This window comes from Euwallacea similis, chromosome 7 (assembly GCF_039881205.1).
Source record: "Euwallacea similis isolate ESF13 chromosome 7, ESF131.1, whole genome shotgun sequence".
Classification (NCBI taxonomy): Eukaryota; Metazoa; Arthropoda; class Insecta; order Coleoptera; family Curculionidae; genus Euwallacea; species Euwallacea similis.
In genome coordinates this window covers 3991208-4016419 of record NC_089615.1, presented here as the reverse complement: position 1 = coordinate 4016419, position 25212 = coordinate 3991208, and the positions used below count along the sequence as shown (strand labels likewise).

The 25212-nt window shown below is 32.7% G+C and overlaps 2 protein-coding genes across 11 annotated transcripts in view; one reads left to right on the top strand and one right to left on the bottom strand.

Moving 5' to 3' along the window:
* The window catches only part of dnc (phosphodiesterase dunce), a 338757-nt gene that overhangs the window by 183530 nt on the left and 130015 nt on the right, over window positions 1-25212 (bottom strand). For 3 of the 9 annotated variants that reach the window (XM_066391527.1, XM_066391528.1, XM_066391530.1), the window contains exon 1: window positions 15547-15595. The exons of 5 other annotated variants lie outside the window; for them this stretch is intronic. In XM_066391527.1, coding sequence (XP_066247624.1) covers window positions 15547-15580 — 34 coding nt within the window. In that variant the 5' untranslated portion in view covers window positions 15581-15595. Of the gene's footprint in view, window positions 1-8544; window positions 9103-15546; window positions 15596-25212 lie in introns of those variants that run through there. One more of the 9 variants, XM_066391531.1, reaches the window with a different exon arrangement.
* LOC136409779 (short-chain dehydrogenase/reductase family 16C member 6-like) lies at window positions 4798-23435 on the top strand. 2 transcript variants are annotated; one of them, XM_066391552.1, is made up of 7 exons: window positions 4798-4817; window positions 20617-20767; window positions 21388-21542; window positions 21595-21772; window positions 21829-21989; window positions 22354-22566; window positions 23278-23435. In XM_066391552.1, exons 1-7 carry the CDS (start codon window positions 4813-4815, stop codon window positions 23393-23395), a joined length of 981 nt encoding a protein of 326 aa, XP_066247649.1. In that variant the 5' UTR covers window positions 4798-4812; the 3' UTR covers window positions 23396-23435. The 2 variants fall into 2 exon arrangements, with proteins under 2 accessions (XP_066247649.1, XP_066247651.1); XM_066391554.1 differs by lacking the exon at window positions 4798-4817 and adding an exon at window positions 19809-19825.

The window sequence follows — 25212 nt, the reverse complement described above, 5'->3', positions numbered from 1 at the left end:
GGCTGATTTAGCAATATTATTATTTCATAATCCATTAAATTGTTAATATTTGATGAAAAACTTCAAACATCCAAGTCTAACTAGCTAGACGTAAGCCTACATTTCTAGCTTAAAGCATTAAAGTTCATGAGAGTTTATCATTTTATTCTCCGCAGGAACAAAGTTTGTTTTCTACTCCCCAAGCAAAAGCGGCTCGTTTGCTTTCTTGGGATTAATTGAGACGAAACAATTTAGTTTTGGTTATGTCAACAACACATGTGCGATAAAGGGAATTTGTATGTAATAAAGATTAAAATTAAAGAGATCAGAAAATTAGAGATCTTTATGTTCCCAAGCCTAAGAATTAGCTGCATTAGCCAGTATAACTTTTGATACGACCGCAGTATAAAATATCAATGCTGTTGATTTTTTCCAAGGTTAATCCACGTTTCAAAATTCCCCAAACAACACATACATACAGAAATTTCACAAATTATTTTTTTAACTTTAATCATGATTTATTTTCTATATGTTTTTATTCATTCCGAAAACTTTCTCTAACTTTATAATTGATTCCTTCAATCTCGCTAAAGAAATCTTAGAAAAGTTACTATTGTTAGATTTATTATACCTCATTGGTCGTGGTTCGCTTTGCGGAACTATGTACCTAGAACTTCAACTACTCGTTTGTCGAATCGTTAAGTCGTGAAAGTTTTACGATTTCCTATTTTGGAACCTAAATTGCGACACATAGAAAGTAAACTTCGGTAATTGTTACTCGTTTGATGATTATTTTGGGCAAGTAACCCAAAATCGATAGTTCATTTAATCTATCTCGATTAAGGCTCCTTGCCTGGCTAACTAAATCGCTGATTTGTTACTAATCTCTAGTAATTTCTTGAGCTTCGAAATGCCAGGCCGTTTTAAACTACAAGGGTTTAAATTTTGGGTCTATAGGGATTACGTAAATTTAATAGGAAACAGGGATAGAATCCAACGATCTATCAAGAAATCAAAGACTATTTTTTACCCGTTTCATTTATCATGGGAAGAATAATTTTTCTACCTACGTATATTTTAAATTCCAATTTAAATTAGTTTAACGTATGCATGGTGGCTTCGTTCGCAAAATGAATGTAGCAGATAACATCGTGCTTTGCAAATGGTTTAATTTCAATATACGGGCACGGGTTCACTGTTCTCTGGTTGAATTTAAAATACAAAGTTCTTTATAAAACGGGCGTCAATTCTGCCTAACAAATCAAACTGAACTTTATCCAAAAAAGTCCCGACACAGGAATTGTTCATTATTACTGTTTGACGCTCATGAAAATGAAATTTGCCCACTTTTTTCATATTTACAAACCTTCGACTCTTTATAAGAACCTGTCGGTAAGAAATAAAAGGGCTTTATGTTCTTTGACGTGCAATGATGGATTTGCTTTCTTTGATAATATTAGCATACGTCCAATCGATGGGTGCAGACTACCCAATCATCGATTATTCATACACAGCTCTAAGTTTGAGATCACTAAGGAACTTTCAGGCATTCACAATTATTTTTTAAAACGTTATTATAGAATTAAATTAGTAAAAGCTTAAAAATTAATTTACTTTGACGCCCTGTGTTTAGGGAACCATTAACTTTAGGATAAATTAAGTTGGGTTAATTGCAACCGCAGCTATCTATGGCAGTGATACAAGTTTCATAGAAGATTTACTGGAAGATCCTTATAAACAAGTGATATAATAATTGTATGTATAACTTGCGTGTGGTTTTTATTTCATTATTATTATTATTATTATTATTGTTTTTGTTGTTGTTGTCGTTGTTGTTGTTTTTGAATTATTACTGTATATTCTCTAAACCGGCAACGTTCAGCTATAGCTGAATTTATTTGATATACAAAAAAATGACAAACTGTCTTGTCCTCTCCAGCGTCTACCACAATATCAACAATAGACCAATTACTTATCATTAAAAAATTAGGTATTAATGAAATAGTCCAACAATATTGCAATTTGTATGACAATTAACTGCCACGTTTTCCTTTGTTATGAAGGGCTGGTGAACAAGACAGAGATAAACCAAACAAAATAATTAGTCTAAAGACCTGACTTCAGTAAGCTGTGCTCACTCATTACTTTGCCAAGCTTGAAGGGGAAAATGCCCAGAAGTTACACCAAAATGGAAGCGGCCCTGAATACTATAACACCTTAAAAATAGTTTCACTTATTTTAATTAGCCCCAGTTAGGATGCTGAACAAAGAGATGTATAGAGAACTAGTAATAACGGGAAACCAACGAAACAACTTCCAAACGAGTGTCGGAAACAATACGTGCATAAATTAATGAAAAATATTTTAATTTTGAAAATTTAATAAAATCATTAGGTGTTAATTCAATTATAAACCATTAGTAGATCATTTTAAAGTCAAACTTGCTGAAACGACTTGTAGACCAATAGCTCATAAATACATATATCAAAGCCAAGAATACTTAGTCTTATTCTCTAAATTCTCTATAAAGTGGCAAGATGAAGCTTAAAGAAATATCACTATATTTCCTTTTTTGAATCTGTATGTCTAATTTAATTATAAAGGACGATTTTGATAAAGGGTTATCGATTAAAGACTGTTTTGCGGCCATAAAATGAAACATAAAATCGTACATAAAACGTTGTATGTAACGCGTACGTTTTTAAGCTTTATTCGACTTATCATCCAGTTTTCGTCATCCAAGGACGCATTCACCAGCTTGCTCGGTCATAAACTGATTTTGCTACTTTACTTTTTCCACTTTTTTTGTGAATTGTATAGTAATATTCTGACAATAAAGCATTATTTATTGATTGATTGATTAAACGGCCTTCTCGATGGACAATACCAGGCTAAAAACGTTTATTTGGATAACGCTGCACTTCCTCCAACCGGGAAATCTATCTGTATGAAAACAGGAGTAAATAAAATTACAACAAGCGCAGTGGGACATATTTGTCATAACACACAGGATAAAACCGAGGATAGCAACTACGGAACCAATTAGCAGAATATGTATGTCGTTTACACGGTGGAGGAGGCTGGGAGGGGGGAGGGTTACGAGTTAAAGGGAATAATTTGAAATCTCGTGTTACATCATACTAATTAAATTTATTGAAATATAAAGTCACTTTATATATGTACGTGTCCAAAAAGAGACTAAAAAGCCAAACATGGAGAGTTATTTTTCAGCTCTTGTGAACCAAAATCTAATTATGCTATTAGGAAATTGGTAGTTGAGTTAATTTAGTTATAGTATAAAAGGCTAATGTAGATCCCTTGTTAAATTTGTTAATGTTTCAGTGTACAGAGTGGGCAATTTTTATGCATGTATAGGATATCTCGGAAACTATAAAATATAATAAATTTCGATAAACTCTCGGCTTTTAATTTTAATGTTAGTCACATAGATATAATTGCTATATTATCAGGACTTTTTTTTAGTAAACCTTAATACTTAGATAAATAAATAAAAATTACAACTTAAACACAACAACACATATACTGCAGTATATGTGTGCTACGAATAATCAAATATAAATTTACAAATGTCCCCTAGTGATATAATGCTGTAGTAAAACTTCAAAGTGCATCGATGTACGATTTTATGAGAGCAACATATAAGCTGAATATTGTAGATAATTCAATTTGAAACGAAGCTAACAAGCATATAATACGGAGAAAATTGAGTGGCTTATCATTAGCAACCGGCTATAATTTATATCTGTATCCGGATGGAAGATGGATAATTACTAGCAGGAATGATAGATAAAAGTCCGATCCAGCTAACAATATTGTCATATAAATTTCGACCGAATAAATTTGATTTAAATTTAGTTCGACAATTTTGCAATTGAATTCGGATATTAATAATTATAGTACAAACGCATTAATCAAAGTGTTCGATAAAATTTTAGTGAAATATCGTAAAAATTTAGTACGTGCCCAGGCGTGGGTTAAATATACTTCAGTGGCAGATGGGAGAAATCTGAGAAAAACGTTGGAAATTACCCAAAATTTCAATAATTACATTGTGTAATATTAACGCAAAACATATCCCTGAGTGATGAAAGAGCATTTGAGTGACGTATTTGCAGGAAATTTTTAATTTATTTTTGGCATCGTAATTCACAACTTGTGGAAACTTATTTTTAAAAATTACACAGCTGATCTGTTATATGATATTTGATGATGTAAGAGATCGAGACGTACACATACACATAAAAGAGTCATACTTTATCAAAGATTCATCCGTGGGCTTAATTTACCTCATTATCACCTGTTCAATAATATGTTGAAATAACCCACGCAGTCTGAGTAATGTATCGATACTGTATTAAAAACCTATACTACACATAAAACTCTAAGCTCACGTTGTACACTTTGAGTTTCGTATACATAAATCCTATTTGCCGGAGTGGAACAGAATTCCAATTCAAACTCAGATCTTGTTGAAATTACTGATTACTTATCTATAAGGCATGTGTACCGTGAAAGAGATGTGTAGTTAAAGCGAATCAACTTACTTACTTTTCAGTCTTAGACTTGAGCATGCATTTGTTATTAGAAACGTCGAAGGTAGCAAAATATTTAAACAGATTTAAACAAACGTTTTTGGGTAATTAAATTTTGTATTAAAACAAATATTGTCTTTTCCACCTTGATAAAAGCCAGCTATTTGAAGCTTGAAAGTAATAAAAGTATGTTAATTTGTTGATATTCAAATAGATGACTAGTAACGTGTAAAAAGGAGTCGTGACATAGGGGATGTGATAATTTTTAGTTTTGGTACAAATGAGGTGAGAATAAAATGTGTTTTTCAAGCTAAGATAATCTAAGGTTTTAAAGCCTGATGGATTTATAGGTTTACGTAACATATCATTAAGAAGTTAAGATACGTCAATTTTTTGAATGCAGTTTCTAGATTAGTGCTGTGGAAAAGAAAGCGTAGATACCCACTTTAAGGATTTCAAAAGATTTCAAGACTAACGGAAATATGAGAATATAAATAAAGAATTTGGAAAATTAGGGAGGTCACAAGTAACCAGAACTAACCTAAACTTAATCACAACAAAACAACACTCTCAACGATGCCGTTCATTAACGAAAATATGAATTTGTTTAATGTCTTAATGATACGTTATGTGAATCTATAACCCAGGCACCATTAATGTTCCCCATTTATCGAGTCTCTCTGATTAATCTCGGATTATTATCAATAAGATATCAATTAATTGAAAAATTTTCCAATTTCACAATAATTCAATGGGGGTGAATTTTGATTGTTATAACTACACTGAATTTTTTTTCCCTTGCTGATTGCTTTTTATTTTTTAATAGACATATATAAAATTGATAAAATGGTATTGCGACTATATTGATGAGGAAATCAAATACTAATTTTGTTTAGATAAATTTTTGGGTTAAACTAACATTAAAAATAGAATTATGCGTTATTATAGATCCAACATGTTCTCCTATTATTATGAAAATATAAAACTTTTCTATCATTCATCTCATTTCGAGTCTAATTACATTTACCCTCAAGGAAAATATGCAATTTTCTCTCGAAATTAACTTCGTCAACTCTCTTACTACATTTCTAACTTAATTTTGAACTCGAGTATTTGCACCATGTAAGCAACTCTGTATACAAAACGTTAAACATTTTGCATACAGATGTTTAAATATTGCGTGTTATATACATAGACGCATCAATTGTGCCGGCACATGACACACTTTTGGCGATAAAATGATATCTTAAGAGTTTCAATACATGACGAACTTCTGTGTAAAAAAAATAAGATTTTTTGGTGGATGCCGACAATTGTTTAATACATCCAATCCTAGATTATTGTGTGAGAGTATATGGGTACAATTTGATAATGTTTTTAGGTCGATCTTCCTATAGCTTACTGCATTCCTACTTTGTAGCAATAACAATGTCGTAATTTGTAGAAATAAATTGAAAAAATACCTAATTAAACCGATTACTTGTACTTTTAATCAAATATTGGATATTAAACGTATTAAGTATATCTTTAATAGTATATGCAATAATACTTTATAATATTTATTGATATTAGAATCACATCTATCACGTAGTCTTTAAATCAAAACATCAAAAAGTTCTTCTTAATAATTGGAGTTTTATAAATTTTTGCCACTATTTTCTTACTTATCTGCTATTCCAATTAACAGCAAAGTTATTGTTAAGTAATTCCAACAGCTGCAACAGTTATTCTCTAGCTTTTAACGAATCTCGAGTAGTTTAGAAGGCAAAACAACATTTTCTGCTTGAACTCTCTTGCGAACTTTATTGGAAGTCACAACTGTCTGACAATTTAAAAGCCATACAAACAATAAATTTCAAGATAAAATCACAGAATGGTCGTACGAGTTGCTTTTTAGAAATTTTGATGGGTATTTAGCAATAGATCCTGTTGAGTTTCCGTGGTTTCGAACAGGATCTCAAACAGCAAATTGATTCAATATTTGTGAGCTATGAGATAACACCCCACAGATTAGATTTGTTAACTTCAGTTCTTTTATCCAAAATACTAATAGTTGTGTGCTGTGCAACAATAAAATATTGTTAGCTTAGGTAAAAGCAGCTTCATGGTCATATCCTGGTAAAATTAGGCAAACAATATGAATATACATGGGAATTATGGCTAATGGTTTACATGTAGATATTCATGTTTAGGCTCTCTCAGGTTATTGACATGACAGCGAATAAATCTTCAAAGTTTAACTTCAAAATTATACGTCCAGTTTCTTTCTGTAACAAAATCTAATATTTCAAATATTGCAATACATGGCAACGTGGCGCTGCTTTTTTGTCAAAAACAATATGACTGCTTTAGATAATAACTAATGAGTACAAGGAAGATGGGTATATTACAGGCGCTGTTGACATCGAATTAACATGTTGCCAAACGTAAATGATTTTCAAACCAAACTAATGATTTATAGGGCTATTAGGGAAAATATTTTAAAGTTCAAGTATAAGGGCATATGTATAATTACCCCCGTTTTAAACTCTCCCTGGAGTTTACGTCTTAGATTCGATTTATGTTTCATTGTTTATCTATCAAAATATCCAGTTTAATTTCAAGTGGAGTTTTAAATGAAGATACATAATGGAGCAAAATTAGTAAAATTAGTATTCAGAGTACGCAATTTCTCCGTATTAATAATTTTAAGTTCAGAAGTATTTTATTATACTGAGAACGTAGTCGACATTAAATTTTTATTGCTCGTTATAGAAGATCGTCGAGTGTTTTGTGTAAATGTACTAATGAGACTAATTTTAAGAATAATTTTTAGCGAAATTAGATTCAATTTATTCAATTACATGTACGTAAACTTGAGAATATACGTTTGACATTTTACAGCAGATTGGAAATTGTAACTCTAATAGTAATAGAAGGGTAATTACTTACTTGAATATATCGATTTTTGTTCACACATCAAATACATTAGGTTTACCCTTTGTTAATTCATTCACTGGTTAATCAAATACCTAATCTTTTCAAATAAACTGACAGGTTTTGAAAATTTGTGGTTAAACAGGTCTAATTTCGCAATTAATTATCAGGTAATTTCGTTCCATAACTCTGTTAAGAAATTGGCCCAGCGACAATATTTGCAGTGTTCTGCAGACAAAGCCCAACTCGAATATGTTCAAATTTGTGTAGTTTTCTTTTGACTTCTTCATTCTACAGCAAAGTTTGAAAACTGCTACGTGATGTAACCAATTAAGAAATGCATAATTCCATGTGGCAAGTCCCGCAAAATCCTCGCCTGCGGAAATGGACCATATTGAATGTGTCGAATTTTCCATTTTTATAACAGATATATTTAATGTTATTATTCCCTTGAGCGACCTGATAATATTATTCTTTTGAACCTGGAAAAACTGTATTAGCGGAATAAATAATTTGTCATTTTGGTGTCATATAATGCAATACTTAGCTGCATGTCTTATGAAACTCATGAAAAAATGTAATTTTTTGGTTTCTTAAATGCCTTATTGATATAACATGACCACTTTCTGTGATGACACCTTATATACATAAAATGCGAAAGTTCACATGGCCAAAACTGCATATATGGAAAAAGAGTTGCCCAATCAATCATGAACATAAAGTTTTTGAAATCACTTATTTTGGGTTTAGCTTAAATGCAATCTCGTGTTTAATTAATTAATTAATTTGTTGAAAATCCTAAAAACTGTTTTACTGGCATATCTTCTGTAACAGTTCAAAAGAAATACTGTTGCGGTTTCAAGGTATCATGAACACAAGTTTCACAAAGCGCCGACCAAAGAAATGTCATTACAGTAGCCTCCGCATTTACTAAAAGAAAGAGGTAATTCTATTATGAGGCTCATTTAAATCGGTTCATAATGGATAAAACTAAAAAGTCAGTTTAGTTATGGATTAAGGAATCGATGCCATTCTTTTGTTATTTAGATGTTAAAATAAATGCTCTTTCATCACCCCACAAGAAACGAAATCTCACCTGTTTAAAAATTAGATGTATCCAAATTAGCAGAAGCAAAGCAAGAACGAAGAAACCACTGTGAACCAGCACTTCCAATGGCTTTTGACACAAAAGCACCCTCACAAATCACTCTAAGTAATGGTCCCACGAAAAAACGACAAGTAGGGCTAAATCCCGTTTAACATCCGTCACTTCTTAGTTATCTGGATCGATTAGTTCAGATCCAATTAACACGGAGCCTCCAATCTGGGAAAACCTATATATTTGTCACCACGGCTCAATATCTCTATTAGGTAGTTTATTTTCCTATATTATATAGGCTTCTCACTAGGATGTGCGTTGGATAGGGTGTGAAATCTCAGGTTTACTTTAACTTTATATTTGCGGGGAAAAAAAATAACTTTGAACAAAAATCGTCTGTCACGACACTCCAATGGGTACCGCTGACATTTCTCTAGGTTCAAAACGCTTTTTCCATGGGTCAAGCGAGGTTCATCATGATCGAGCGAGATCAACACGGTGAAGAAAACAACCGACAATCGCGCGTTCACCACGGCCGCGTGCGACGGAAAATGATCAAAAGCATGTCGAGAGTTCCCGGTTCGAGGATCTGATACCGCCGGCCTGTGGCTCCGCTGTTGCCGCTTTGGGGGGAAAATGGAAAATTATTGGGGGAATAGTTGGAGAAAAACTCAGTTTAAAGTCAGTTGTTAGGTAGATAGAGATATGAGCAAATAAATGGCCAGATTAAAAAATAATGAGTTACTGGCATTCCCTAATGATCGATCAGTCAACTTGGATATGACATATACATAGAAAATAGTAGTAAATCGGCAAGGGAAGTTGAGCGTGATTTCACTAGGGAATTCATTTCCAGTCCAATCACGGCTTCATTTGAGCGAAAAGATCTATCTTTATGTGAAATAGTATACAAAGCTAGAGAGGCATGTATCATTTCAATGATTTGAATATTGCATGGAGTGTCATAGAATTCGTGAGCGAAAGTTGCTTTATATTAATTTTTAGCTTGATGGGTAGATATTCTTGAATTTTTAAAAACAACTGAAATTCGATGTTATATTCTCGGATTTCATTTCGGTTTTGGAGGTGACAAATCAATTTTGTATGAGTCAGCGGAATTTGCCACACTCGTGCAAATAATGTTTACTCTAATAGTAACTGCATCCTAACTTTCTTTCGTTGGTTTTTGGAAGAAAACTAAAAATCGAATGATTGTGTTCTGCTGACCTTATTATCCAGCTTCAATAAAAACCAACAATCTGACCACTACGCCAACTCTATTTCAAGGTTTCGGTGGAAGTTAGCTTGTAGTTAAAGGTGGCAGCACATCAATAATCTGGTTTTAAGTGATTAGACGTCTTAAGTGATCTCGACCGTCTCATCATCGCAGAGATGTTTTCATCTTTAATATAGAGATTTCTTGCAGCGAATTGCTTAGTTTGGGTCTCCTTGTTCTGTATTTTTGAAAATCTTTGTGAGTCTTATACAGTTTTCCTAAACTTTTCGTAATTTTTTTCTTAAGATTGCGAAAACCTGGATGGCCAGTAAGTTGTTTGTTGACAGGGTACGTAAAACTTTTCTTGTAGATTGGTTAAGTTGGCAGCATTGGTGACGCCGATGACGTCAATAGATGACGTGCATCGATTTTCTTTTGCCTAGAGTACATTATTTACAACTCTATGGATGAGATAATATTTTCTCGTTTATTCGCCCGTTGATGTCTGTGGCTCTGTTCGAAAAATCACTGATTTAAGGATGTGTTGAAAGGTGACGTGAAGAAGATAGATAGATCAATTCGATATGAGGTCAGCGAAATTTGCTATACTCATTATATACGTCATGTTTACACTAATGGTTATAATCTTTAAAGGAATTTAAGTTTTTCACAAGATTGTGAAATTCTTAGATATCCAGTAAGACATTTATCGAGCCAGGATGCCTAAAGGTTTTCATATAGATTGATTAACCTGAGACCACTGATGACGCGGATGACGTTATATCAATGACGAGTATCGATTCTCTTTTGCATAAAGTAAGTTATTTACAACTCTATACGATGACATTAAATTTTCTCGTTTATTCACCTGTTGATATCCGCATGTGTCTGTCCGAGAAATCATTGATTTAAAGATATTTTGAAAGGCGACACTAACAGTAACCTGAAGGAATAGTTATTTGCACAACAAGAGAGGAAAGTGTTTTATTCGTGCAAATAGTTTCCAGTTAACATCTGCTTTGCATCTGACATCAAAATTCGAGGGAGTAAAACGCACTTTCCTCCAGTGGTGTGCATTTGATTTTTTCTACAACCAATGTACTGTCTTATAAGGTATGCAGGTATGATCATATTTTTTAAATCATTGATTAAAAATATGTGTGTTTCTTCGAGAGCAAAACCAGTACCTATACCTTAAATAAAAATAAAAACTAAGAAATGAGAAAATCAATAAATGCAAAATTTAGTTTTAATATATTTATGGGAGCAATTTTCGAATTATAATAATGTTAACTAAAAATAACGTGATACATAGTGCTTCATTTCACACTTGTCCATTCACAAATTAAAATTTCCCTTACTTTTTTGACCCATAATCATCTTACACGCCTTATCGTAACTTGTTTTCGGACTAACCTGTATAAATGAAAATTAAATTAAAAAATACGAGACTAAAGCTAATAGCGTATTTCATTTGCAATTCAATGCAGAAGTTGTGTATTGTTGCACTACCTCACTTACATTGACTAAAAACAGATGAAAATACATTAATTTTCCGTTAAACCTGCAAATGGAAAAAAAAAATTAAAGGATAAAAGCGCCATTGCAAAAAATGCATTATTAATTTTAAATAAATTAATCTTTCTCAGAACACTAATAATAAGGGCACGAGTGAAAATTTTATAGCAAGACCAAGATCAAGTTTGCTTTTGCAGGATCAAAAAGAATCTCCTTGCAAGAATGAAACTAAGACTAGTCTGGTTTTCGTCTTGTTTTAGTCACCTCTAGTTGTGTTTCCGTGAAATGAATGATTTTTGGTGTGTTGAAAGGGGCTCAGGCACCCCTTAGTAGTAGGAAGCGGTCTTCAACGAAGAGTGATTAAGTCTCTTTCTAAGTGATGAAACTGAGAGTCTTCATGGTTGAAAATATGTTTTTTGCTCCCAAAGAAAAAGGACCTTAGATCGAGGCGCGTCCTTCAATCGGTAGCTTTTGGCGGTATTTGCATAGAGTCCTATAGCTTTAATAAAAGCTACGGAAATCTGGATTCTTCACCTCCTCCATTAACCTCCTTTGGGAGGATACCAGTGGAGTGGTCTCCTTCAAATGTGTCCAGCAGGAAGACTGCCCTGCGGTGTTCTTCAGCATTACTCCCATCCATCAATGATTAAATGCAGGTTCTTGTGCTCTGACGGGTACATTACGAAGTATCTGGGCACGTACTGGCAGAATGTCCAATTTTCAGGCGTGCTAAAACGGGCTACTTGGGACAACGAATACTTGGTCCTGTTGCCTAGGCAACAGTATCATTAAGTAATCACATTAAAGTAATACGTATAGTTAAATGTTTTATTTTATCCTCAACCAATGGGATGTAATCACACTAATTTTATACGAGTGGGATGCCCTGTTTGTGGCCGCAACACCTCAGTCGTATATATTTTAAGAGGACCGTAACACTTAAGCTACACTGCTGTCTTTTATTTTCAAATGACATAGATTGAAAACAAGTTCAATTTTAACTTTTCATCGATTAGTAATTGTTTATGATGCTAAAAATTCATTTCAGCTGCCTATAGCGGTAATTTTCAAATAGATCTTGTTTGAATTACCAAGCCACACATACAATTTACACATACTCTGAAGTAACAACCAAGCGCTGATGCTTTATTAACCAAACTTGGCAATTATTGATTATGTTAACCAAATAATTTGATGAACTTGATTTAAATCCTGCTTTACATGCCCTAATTATTTCCTCAAAAACAAAATCCAAATTTATGTGCCTTTACATCAAAATCCAACTCCTAATTAATCTGTAAGTAATTACTCTGTATCTGTTTTAAATTTCCTTCGTTTACAATTTGATACCGCATTCCGCCTGTTAAGTTTTAAAGTATCACTACGACGATGTTGTTTGTGGAAGAATTACATTTTGCCTTTCAATCTGCGCAAATTTCCGTAGAAGGTCCTATTCTATTGTGTTTCAAATATTTACTAATTAACTTTGCAGCTTCAAAAATACTAAATCACAGACACGATAACAAATGGGCTCCTTTATAGTAAATCACGAACCTTTGTTTTGAAGCAGGAAAGTAAACAGAGAGCTTAAAACTGACTGCAGACAGGCAGGACGCCATAAATGGCAGGTTGCTGTTTGCATATATTGTACTGCCAACAAAAACAAGAAGCACGTAGAAGAAGTCAGTGTAATTGCACTTAAAAAATTGGAACGTTCTCTATAGCAAGACATGTGATCCAGTGGGAAGGTTTTAGTTACAAAAAACACATTGTCAACAATTATTAGTGTTGACATCTTGGAACGTTCCCATTTGAAATTAGTCCCATTCGAGAGTCGAGAAAATGTAAAAATTCAATTTATCTTGTGTACACTCGTATTCCTCTCATATTTGATTTTGTCCACGCCCTGTGCAGAATTTCAAGGAAAAAAATTGCTCAGCTGAAATTACTAAATTTAAATATTTCAGTTTTAATGCAGAAAATTGGCAAGTCTATCAAAAATCCGTGGCAAAATGACGCCTGTTGCCACAATTCAAATTACCCCAAATCGGTATGCTTCATCCTCATTTAACCTCACGAACGGGCACAAGTAAAGAACATACCAATTTGAGATATCTCACGCCTACCGATCGACGGCCTAAATCTTCTCTAATCCTACACGGCGCAGACCACTAGCAAACACTCCATGATCAGAAAACTGGCAACAGCACTAATGGGTCGATTAGTAGTGCCATTCAACCTAAGCAATATTTGTAAAATTTAGTTATAGCAAATAGGTATTAATCAACGATTTATGACATTTGGAGTACACCATTTTCGAACCAGAAAATTCGACATTTGACTGCGGAATACGATGAAAGGTTTATGCACTGGGAGCCGTGTTATAGGCGAGATTGGGGCAACTCAAATTTTTTGGTTAAATAGAATTTCGGTAATAGATTATGGATTCGTGCAATCATTTTCCCCGAATTTTAAATGCTATCAGGTTTAAAGCGTAATCAATCTAAAACGTAATTTATACGCCTGTCGGGATGTTATAGCGAAATTGCAGTTCCGATAATTTCAATCCTCCTTAGGATTTTTGCTGGAATACCGATATATTATAATACAATGTCTTCATGCTTTCCAACGAATCACCTAAAGCGATCAAAAGATAAAACAGCAATGTCTGGTTGATTTAAAGTGTAAACTCATTTCATGCTAATTTTTCGGAATTCGAGCAGATATCCTCCCAATTTTCATTGAACACGAAAATATTTACCTATAGAAAATAATCTGACGATTGGTCGTTTTGTCCGATCACACTTCCTTCACTATCGCCCAACTTTCTTTAATTTATTTGAAGTGAAAATGAGTATGTAAAAATGCAGATGGCTTAAAGTGCCCGCAGTGCTCATTTTCATACATTTAATGCGTGATGGACTTGCTGCTTTATAAATTATGTTAAAAGTTTGCTCTCTGATGAAGCAACTTGGCTTTCACTCAAATGAAATTTAGGTTAATTAGTATGAGCTGTAGCAGTGCCCAAACTGCAGCAGCTTATCAAAACATACAAGTTTAATATTTCTGGATTTCTGAAAAATAAGGTGTGCAAAAAACTGAAAAATGCACTTGAATCCTGAGAGGGTGGCCGTGATTTATTTCAGGCTATCCACAAAGAAATAAGTTAAACATATTGAAAACGAGCATCCAATTTTAAGCAGCCATCAACTTCTTGCAAAGAGTGTCATTTTTATTTGTCTTCCATAGTCTCAGAGGTCATTTTATGGTTTTTCTCACGAGTAATAGGTTATATTCTTTTGCTGAAATTTTGAACTTCTACCCTTATTCCATCCTTAAATCCAGAAAGAAACTAAATAAACTGTTGTAACATGCTAACATTCCCAACCCCTGATGGTTATTTTTGTTCCGAAGCCCAGAGGGAATCTTAGGTAAAGAAAGGGGGATAGGAGTCGAGGCATAAAATTAAATTGAAAAAACGAATCAATATTGAAATTCCACAGCTGCTGAAGGTTATATCGTTGACTGATTATCCCACATCTTCATATAAACGGATGAGGATTTTTGCCTCATAAGAGAGTTCCCCGATCGATTTCAACAATTTCAAACCTGTCGCAAATGGTTAGTAACTTGAACTTGTTACTTCAAACAGACCCCAGTTACGGTCAACTCTCGTCCGCATCGCAATAAACATTTTGCAGCAAACTATCAGACTCTTAATGGAAGCATTCCGTAACATTACTTAAAACTGTCATGGGAAACACTTCAGAAAATTCCTCTTTAATTATGTGAACTGCAGCTTTACTAGTCGCTAGTATGTGGGTTTACATTGAAACTATTTCGTAGAAGTAGGTAGCTCCTAAAGCTTCTTTAACAAACAATATTAGGGGCTTTAATATTTTATCAAAAACACTCTGCGGGAAGTTGGAACGTGTGAAGTTTATAAGAGCGTAGGAGAAATCTGTTAGATTGCATCTGAAAGGACATTTGGGAAAATAGGAAATGGAAATTTCCCGTCAGCTTTTAGTTCTTCGTCAGCAAATCTCCCATTTCCAGTTATCTATGCTAACTTGCAATAAGCATTTTTATTGCCCATCATAAGCATTTAATTTTACGGTGATCCTTTCAAGGAAATGGATAAGTTATCACCCAAAGAATTTAATCGCTTTAATGATTAATTTCTCAGAGGGAAACTCAGGCTGGATTAATAATAATTTACGCGTCAAAACGTAAAAAGAACTTCTGCAATTTTACGTGAAACTTACCGTAAGGGCGTACGTCTTCCGGATGCTCTGTCATAGTCGTCCCAACCTTCCAGTGGATCTTGATGGCTTCGGCATATGCTCAGGGCTTTGAAAATGTCATAAGTTGCTACAGCCTTTTTGAGAATTTGTAAAGTGTACTTTCTGAAGATATTGAATGTGTGATAATGGATTCAGAAATGTAATGAAGGGTGGTTTTAAAAAAACTCATATAGGCATAGAAATATAAAAGGCACGTCTGAGATTAATTCACAAAATTAGGCAAATACTAATGGTAAATAACAAATTACTTAATCAACGCCCTATATTTACGGTTCACCATAAACGTAGGTGATCTGTGATGAGAAACGCTTTACCCCAAACGTAGGGCGTTTACTGTGCAAGTTTTAACCCATTACGAGGTTTTTTTAATGACCACCAGTTATAAGCATTATGGTTATAAATGCAATCTGCTGTCTTGTCCAGTAAAACAATCTTAATTTAATCACTTACTCATTAACATCCTGTTCAATTCTTGATCGATAGCACTTACCTAAAACAAATTAATTCAGTTAGAATAAGGCGTGTGGAAAGAGGGACACAATGTAATACATAATTATTATAATGGAATTTAAAATGAGTTTCTAATTTTAAACTGCCGCTTTCAGCACTTTACTGCATGGAGAACCAATATTTAACTTGGAGTTACAAATTATATTAATATCGGCACGCCGGCACGCAAACAAGTGTAGTTTGACGTCAAAGGGCTCCAGGGGGCAAAGCGATGTCAAACTGAAACCTATCGAGTGGGTTTAATGCTTCACATGAACCGGAAGGAGATTGAAAAACTAGTTTAGTGGGAAGCCTTTTGATATGATAAATTGCGATGTCCGTTTCTAGAGTTCAACCATGAGGATCTCGGCAACGATAAAAGAGACGAGGTCGGATAACCCTCATCGGACAGCAAAACGACAATTCTTAAAAAACGGCAACCTGAGCTTTATGCCAGTGATGCGAAAGGTGGTACCTAAATAGTTCTTTTCTTTGTTGGTAAAAAATCTAATAAGGATCTACACAAATCTATTAAAAAAAAAGCACATCATACGAGGAGAGTCCCAGAAGTACCCAACCTGACATAGATGACGATTTGTTGAAAAATTTTCTATATTACAAGGATTTAATCTTAAAAAGCTTATGTCTAAAGTTAAAGGGTGCTACGTTGATGACGTTGTGTTTGTTTTAGAACCGTTTTTAGCAAACGCTTTTAGAGATTTTGTGAACATAAAAAAATTGGTCGTTGATACGTGATTCAATACATTCATTTGAAAGGTCTTAGTCCATCCAACATTAAAACGGAGTTAGATTCTGCTCTAGAGGAATCCGGTCCTTCATTAACAACTATAAAATATTGGGTGGCAGAATTTAAGCTGTCAAGACGAACTCCGTAGTGGTCTACCCAATAAGGTGACCAGTCCAGAAATGGTGGTGAAAATCCACAAAACTGAAGACCGGAAGACCGTCGGCTAAAATTGCGTGAATTAGCAGACATGATAGGCATTTCAAAAAGTACTGTACATTGCATTTTGATCGAACAATCGGATATGAGGAAACTGTGCCCAAGATGGATGCCGCGATTACTCACAATTGAACATAAACAGCACTGTAAGGATGTTTCAAAGGAATAATGAAACATAGGTCCACCATTTCACACCTGAGATGAAAGAGCAGTCACAACAATGGATTCAAAGGGGAGAATCGGCTTCATAGAAGACGAAAACCGTTCCATCTGCAGGAAAGGTGATGGCATCAATTTTTTTGGGATGCACGTGGGATAATTGTTATGGACTATTTCCCTAAAAGAAAAACAATAAACGGAAAATATTATGCAAATTTATTGTAGCGTTTGAGCGAGGAAATTAGGAAAAAGCGACATTTGACGAATAAGAGAGTCTTGTTTCATCAAGATAACGCACCAATCCATGTGTCATCGCGGTAATCAAAATCAATCAATTTGATTTACAAATTTTTCCTCACCCACCCTGTTCGCCAGATTTAGTCTCCTCAGATTATTTTCTACTTCCAAACTTGAAAAAATGGCTCGATGGAAAGAGATTTGCCAATAATGAACAGATTGAGCCCGAGATTGATGCCTATTTTGAAACATTTGAAGCTTCTTACTATAAACAGGGTATAAAAGCCAAAGAATATCACTGGGAAAAATGTATTAATCTCAATGAGATTATATTGAGACATAATGTAATAATTTCTATTTTTTTATTTAACTATCTATTAATACTATAATATTAATAATTATAATCTATTAATATTATAATTACAATTTAAGTTAGTCGGGTACTTCAGGGACTATTTTCGTAGCATGAATTCAATTTATACTTTAGTATCGTGATATTATTAATAATTGTTAGTGTTTTATCATATTTTCGCATGAATATATGAGTAAATATTTTAAAATCCATTTACTGCGGGGTCCAAATGTCACGAAAGGCAAATTTTAAAAACTCTATCATGCCAATTATACCGTTACAATATTTATACACTTTATTATCTATAAGTGATTCGATCAAGTTTTAATATTAACAATCAGCTTATTAAATAATTGACCAGTGGGGAAAGATCGCTATTTTTAAATAGCTAAGCAAATTAGAACAAATTTGTCATTCATTGATAATGCCAAATAAAAGATAACTTAGACATATACAGGGTTCGTCTTTTGAAACTGACACGATCGATGATATGGAAAATTACAAGTTTAATGTATTTTTGAAGTTTTTTTTTCTTTTCTGGAAAAAACCTGACATTAGAAAGAAAACAAAACAAACCTTAAGAAACTTGATTGTGGAAAGGTACGCTGATGTATTTATTACCTACTCAGTATAAAGTACATAATTTATAGTTTTTTCGATTTACTCAAAAAGTATTAATTTTTAATATTTATGATTTATATCCTATTTATCCATTTTCTTTCTATCAATCTAGCGGTGCAAAAATAATTGTAGAGTGCTATTTGAGAAAAGAACTTTTTTTAATTTAAAAAATCTAAATTTCAATAATTTTTTTCAAAAAAATGTTCAAATATTTTCCTTCATTTTTTAATTGTTTATAAAAATTTGTTCATTTTCCAATTATTTAAAATTTATTTCATCAATGTATGTCAGATAGTTTTGTAGATAATTGAGTTTTAATAAAGTCCTACAAGCGTCGAAAAATTTCTAAAAATCAATATGAATCAAAAACAGTTGAGAATCGGTACTATGTTGAATTATGAAACTTATGTTTATTTTCGATAAAAAAACAATTTTAATTTAAAAAAACTGCCATGTTCCAAGTAAAAAAAATGAAGTAAGGACCAGTTTCCGGTTTAACCGGAAATCGTATTAGGTTGAAAATGTTTTTACAAAGACAGGTTTTTCCACAAAATGAAAATACAAACTTTAAAAATACATTAACATAGTAATATTGAGAAATTTCTTGTTTTATCTGCTTTTTTTATTTATGAGGGTCTGCTATAGAGATCTTTTTAATACATTTTTCTATGTAAGGAGTCGTTTTTTTGGGACGACTGGACTTTGAACGATTTGTTGTAGTACCTAGTACTTTAAACTTTTTTAATATTTTTGAGACCGCACTTTCTGACACTCTCAGGGACTTTGCTATTGCATGCTGTTTGAGGCCCTCATTATATAACTTTACAACTTTATTTCGCAAATCTTCTGTTAGATATTTGTTTTTGCCCATTTCTAACACTTTTTAGCTTAAACCACCAGCACAATAGAATCTTCTGGGAGGAATTAAACTTATGGGATATTCAATAAATGTTAAGGAAATTAAAAAATTCCATTCGTTTGACCAGAGCATCAACAAAAATTGCTGATAAAAACGAAACGCATGAAGATCCAAATATAAAATCTTTGGAATGTTTATTACCAAACAAATAGTTAATGGTAAATAAATGATCGTTGCCATTTTACCCAGGTTATTTAAGTGAAATACGAAATAAGAAACTTTCCATACTTTTGTCCGCCACTGTAGATTGTACTGATAACCAATATAATTCCTGTATCCTGTGGTAAATAAAAAGGAGAACATGATAAGAAAAACGTTGTCGGAATTTAAAGTTTTATTTTTATCTACAGTACAGGACTTAAAAACAATTATTAAACGTGACCGATTTATTCCAGTTTAGATGTTAAATAGTGGTAGGTAGATATCAGGTAGTAGAGTACGCGTATGCAGGTGGGAAGATTGATTAGAAGATCATATTCACTTATAGATGAATAAAAATGTAAGTAGGTTTTGGCGTTACTGAAAAACATAATATACAGGGCTATTCACCCAACCCATTCATTAAAAGTTTACTAGGATCTAAAAATGATACACATTTGAAAATTTGGAGTTAAGTTAACTTTGATGTGTACTGTTTTTAAAAAATATTTTCAACTTCCTTTCACTTCCATTTTAACCGGAAAAAGCTGTCAACTTGCTTATTTGAAATGGGACCCCCAGTATATTATTTTATTTTTAGATTCTATGTAATATTTGAGACATATTTTCTGTGTAATGTCCTACACTTAGGTCTTACTGTTTTTGAGATATTTGACCTTGAATTAAAAACGCGCCGCCGTAATGACTAATTTTAAGATTGCATATCTCCGTAGTTATTAAAGACATAATCTTCATATTTTACAGAATGTCAATACATAGTCTTAAGTTTACACTTTGGCTATTTATATGGTTTAGTATTAAATAGAGTGTTCAAAATTTAGCTCCTAACATTTGCATTTTTGACGTTGCGGAAGTCTGTTTTTTTTAATGGGACGCCGTATAACTTTAAGTGGTATCAAGTAGAGTAATTCTCTGTTGAAGTGTATTAGGATTACCTAAACTTATTCCAAACCAGTTTCGAAATAATTAAATTTTACGTGAAACTAGTAGTACATATTCATTTTGGTAAATTTTGATTCTTTACATAGTTGCCCATGAAAAAGAAATAATGACAGTTATTATTTGCATTGTGCATTTTTACATTTATATTTTTATGTTTTTACGTTTTTATATACATATCAATAATTTCAGGCCAGAAGAACAAGGTTCTCAAGCCCTTAAGGCCATTGTGCACATATTTTATGCATTGTTCATAGTGGTGCCTTATTATTACCTGGAAGCTCTGGTGACATTGTTCCGACCGAAGAAAAAACCAAAATCAGTTAAAGGAGAAGTAGTTTTGGTTAGTAATTTTCCGTAATTTTCAAGCCATGTTTAAAAGTAATGCGATTTTAGATAAAAAATATTTAAAAACATTAGTTTAGTAGATTTATAAAAAGAACATTTTAAATTAAGAACTCTAAATTAAAAAAGGATCAATTCTAACTCTAAGTTACAGCAAATAAATCACTTATTCCTTTAGCTATAAACTCCATGAGAACTAAATACCTATGTGACTTCATATTTTTCTCTGTTCGACATTTTTAACATCTGTCAAATTCGATATTTAGACTCGCCTTGAAAATTTGACATGTGTATCTGAAATCTATTTTACTCTAAATTTAAGCAACAATTTTGAGGCGACTCCAAAAATTCAATAATAAATATTCCACTTAACAATATTCTTTAAGTTAGCGCTCAGCTACTTTTTAACATTGGTGCTGATGATAGAATGAAGAATTTGTACAGAAATTAGTTTATGCCAAGTTTCAGCTGAACATGGTACGGTAGGAATTGCCTAAAAATTGTTTTCTTTTATCATTGCGAAAACCACGAAATCAAATACAATTGAGGGAGATTTCATTTCTAATACAAATTCAAAATTAATGCACTCGTCTATTCAATAACAATTCAATTACAAAGATTACTGGTACGGGACATGGAATTGGAAAATTACTGGCAATTAAATACGCCCAAGAAGGAGCCACAGTAGTGGCATGGGATATAAACGAGGAAGTTAACGTCCAAACTGTGCAGCATATCCAGAAATTGGGATATAAGAATATTTATGGCTACAGGTAGGTAGACATAGTAGGTAAAATTCATCTTCCTTACATAATTTTTGCATAGAGTCGACGTCTCAAACAGGCAAAATGTAATGGAAACTGCGCAAAAAGTACGAAATTCCGTAGGAGACGTGACGATATTAATAAATAATGCTGGAATTATGCCTCATCATTTATTTCTTGAACATACTGAGGCTGAGGTGCGCAGGATTATGGATATTAACGTTATGGCAAATTTCTGGGTAAACCTATTTGAGCTCTAAATGATTAATAAACTCGGTATCATTTCATTTTCTAGACTCTTCAAGCTTTTCTTCCAGCAATGCAGAAAAACAATTATGGACACGTAGTGACGCTTTCCTCCATGGCTGGATTATTGGGACTTAAAAACTTAGTCCCGTATAATGCTTCTAAATTTGCAGTACGAGGTCTTATGGACGGATTGTACGAGGAATTTAGGTAACCACAATAACTATCATTGCCATAATTTTTGGGCCACCCTGTCGTTAATGGAAATGGTGTATGTGAAAACGTAGAATGTGGAAAAGCCCAAAAAAATTCCGAGAATCTTAAAATAAAAGAACCACCGCAACAAATTTAATTATTTCTAATGAGACGCTCTGTATAACTATTATACAATCCGAGTCTGTTAACCACTTTGTTAGACGGTTCCTTGATAGAATCGCCAATATTTGGGCCTCGGGCTGAATTTGTAATTATGATGAATGTAAATCTCAAGATTTATTTAGATTGCAGATATTTTTGTGAAATGTGTGTGAAAAATAGAGGATGTTCCGTAGTTGTTTAAAACGTAAATTTGCAGGCGATCTCCTAACAACAACGTCCATTTTACCACAGTATATCCCTATATGGTGGATACAGGATTATGCAAAAGTGTAGAAATCACTTATCCTGTGTTTTTCAAGATGCTGAAGCCGGAATATGTTGTAGAAAAAGTGTTTGAAGCTCAAGTGAATAACAGACGCTATATTAGCATCCCTAAAAGCTTCGAATATTTAATTACTCTGAGTACTCTGTAAGTATTTGTTTATCGCCTTGAAGAGGTAATGGTAAGCTAAATAAATACTACAGTAAAGTAATTTATATCACCCTAGGTAAAAGGCGAGATATAGCTTTCATGAGGTTCATAAACCTTTCCTGAAATCAGTGTAACGCGATAGCGCAAGGATAATATTTTTACTTGATTTTTCATTTGGTGGCGTTAATTATTTTTTATATCCACCTAGGAAACGTTCTAAATTTAAAATGCACAGTTTAAAAATTGATAACTTGAAAAAACATACTCCTACGCCAATGAAAAGAGTTGCAATCTCTTTGATACATTTATATTATATTGAACTCTTGATAAAAGTTTTAGTGATTTTTAATTTTTTTGGGCAAAGATGTTACTAAACGTTACGAACGCTTCTCTAAAACTAAAATCTCAGGAGGAAATCAATTTTCTAATCTTATTTTCGTAAATATTGCTAGAAGCTTTATGATATGATCCTATAACTATAAGCACCGATAGCGCAGCAGCGTCGGTTAGCGATTTATACAACTAAAATTTTGAGTAAAACAAAAAAATGTATAGCTATATATTACTATAAATTCGCTAAATTGGATGTCATCAAAATCTAAAATTCTTTCCTTTAATTTAGTGTTTTTCTGTTTCATGGTATAATTCTTGAATTTTATATTATTTTAAGTACGCACTAGGCTCTGTGTAATATTTGCTCTATTTCAGGTTCTATCCCGAAAAAGCGATCAATTACTTTACCGATAATATCAAAACAGACTTATTATCAGATATTGCATTTGAGTCAAAGAATCAATCCAATGGCGATCAAAAGAAAGCAGAATAAATTAGAAACCTGCATTAATGGGGTACTTACTAAATATTTTTTCTTTACAATTTTAATTATCATTTGGACATCCTTTTATTTACGTTTCAAATTAAAACAAAATAACCATTAGAGGAAAGGTTTGGTTGAATTTCTAAATATGTCTATCAAATCGTATTTTACAATATAATCAGCAGGCAAAAATTGGCAAGAAATTAAGAAAAATAATCGTTTCAATGCCTTTTACATGGACTTAAAATTGAACAAAAGTACTAGTTCAACCCATAAACATAAAATATAAAAACATCCTTACTTATTTTGATCCTTAAAGTTGTAATGATCTTCCTTCGTAACTGATAATTGATTATGGTTATCGAAAATCAAAACGTCGTATTTCAAATACTCCGTCGTCAAATTAAAAAACAGAAAGGGTGGTGATAATGAAACGGGTTATTGTGCCAAATGAGCCGAGGTAAACATTAAAAATAAAAGTTTTTCCAACATTTCAGTTTTGTTCGAATAACTTCAGATATCATGGAAATTTTCTACTCTTAAACTGACATTCTGGAGCTCCAAATGGTACATCTTTGACCCACTTTAACTGGTCTCATATTCTCATACTTAGAAACCTATACCTGTTTTTTGGTAGGCACAGGAGTGAGAAATTATTTTTTATCTTGAAAACGGCTACTTGAGCTATAAAACACTAAAAGGTTTTTTTTTTTTATTAAGAATTGATGTAATATTAAAAAATATATATTTGTATTAAAAAAAGTCAGTAGCGGATAAGTTTTATTATACATATACATATACATATATATATATATGTGTATATATACAGGGTAATTCATTAGGAATGGAACATGACGAAATCCGAGATAGGGGACACCCAAATGTGACGATTGGACGCTATATATTTCTTATATAAAGATTGCCTGTTTCACAATTAGAGGGTGTTAAAGGTTGAAATTTTGTTTTAAAATTCCTGAATAACTTTTTGTGTTTTTGTATTATGAACACAAAAATTGGTTTACTTAAGTTTTGTAAGATGTCAAGTAAGAATTTTGATCTAATTTTTAAGTAGCTCCTAGAAGGCGTTAGTTACGACTCACTGCTTCGGTATATTTGGTAATATTTTTATATGAATGCAACAGAAATCATATTCTATTCCACATAATGAAAGAGCAGTCTATTTTTACTCAAAAAAAGGTATTCTTGGTTAATCCCGATATTTTTTTTCGTTTACGATATTTTTATCCATAAACTAGTTCGCGTCGTACCATTTAAAATCTTCAAAAACAATAGTGGCTACAAGTATGCCAACATTTCAACAATATTTTTCCACATTGATGAATTGATCGAGAAAATGAATTTCCATGGCCCGCGAGAAGTCCAGACCTAAAGATCAAATACCATATATTTATTTTTAAAAATAAATAAGACATTTATTAACTTGATTTTATTGATTTTCAAATAAATCTTTTTTCGTATTAAAAACAAATGAAAAATAATTCTTATTTAAGCAGCTGTTCAAAATGACCACCTTCCACCTCAATACATTCTACTACCCATTTTCTCAAAGATCTTATTATTCTAAATTGCATATTACTGTTATTTCTAGTTTCATCAGCTGTTTGTTGAGTTGGAAAGTGTATTAAGGTGGAAGATTTTTAATTTAAAAAATTGTACGCCACTGATTCTTATATATATAAAATATATCCGCTTGTTTATTTGGCACGTGCAACTACAATAAAACACGCGTCTAATTTGTTATAACCATTGATCATTTGTAAAACATGTGCACATTGATGTCAAGCAGTAAACAAAAATGTTGGAAA

Bases quoted from the DNA above. Each gene is read 5' to 3' on its own strand.
- LOC136409779 (XM_066391552.1), top strand. The intron at 20,768-21,387 runs GTTAGTAATTTT...TCAATTACAAAG, and splicing joins TTAAAGGAGAAGTAGTTTTG to ATTACTGGTACGGGACATGG. The intron at 22,567-23,277 runs GTAAGTATTTGT...GCTCTATTTCAG, and splicing joins TTAATTACTCTGAGTACTCT to GTTCTATCCCGAAAAAGCGA.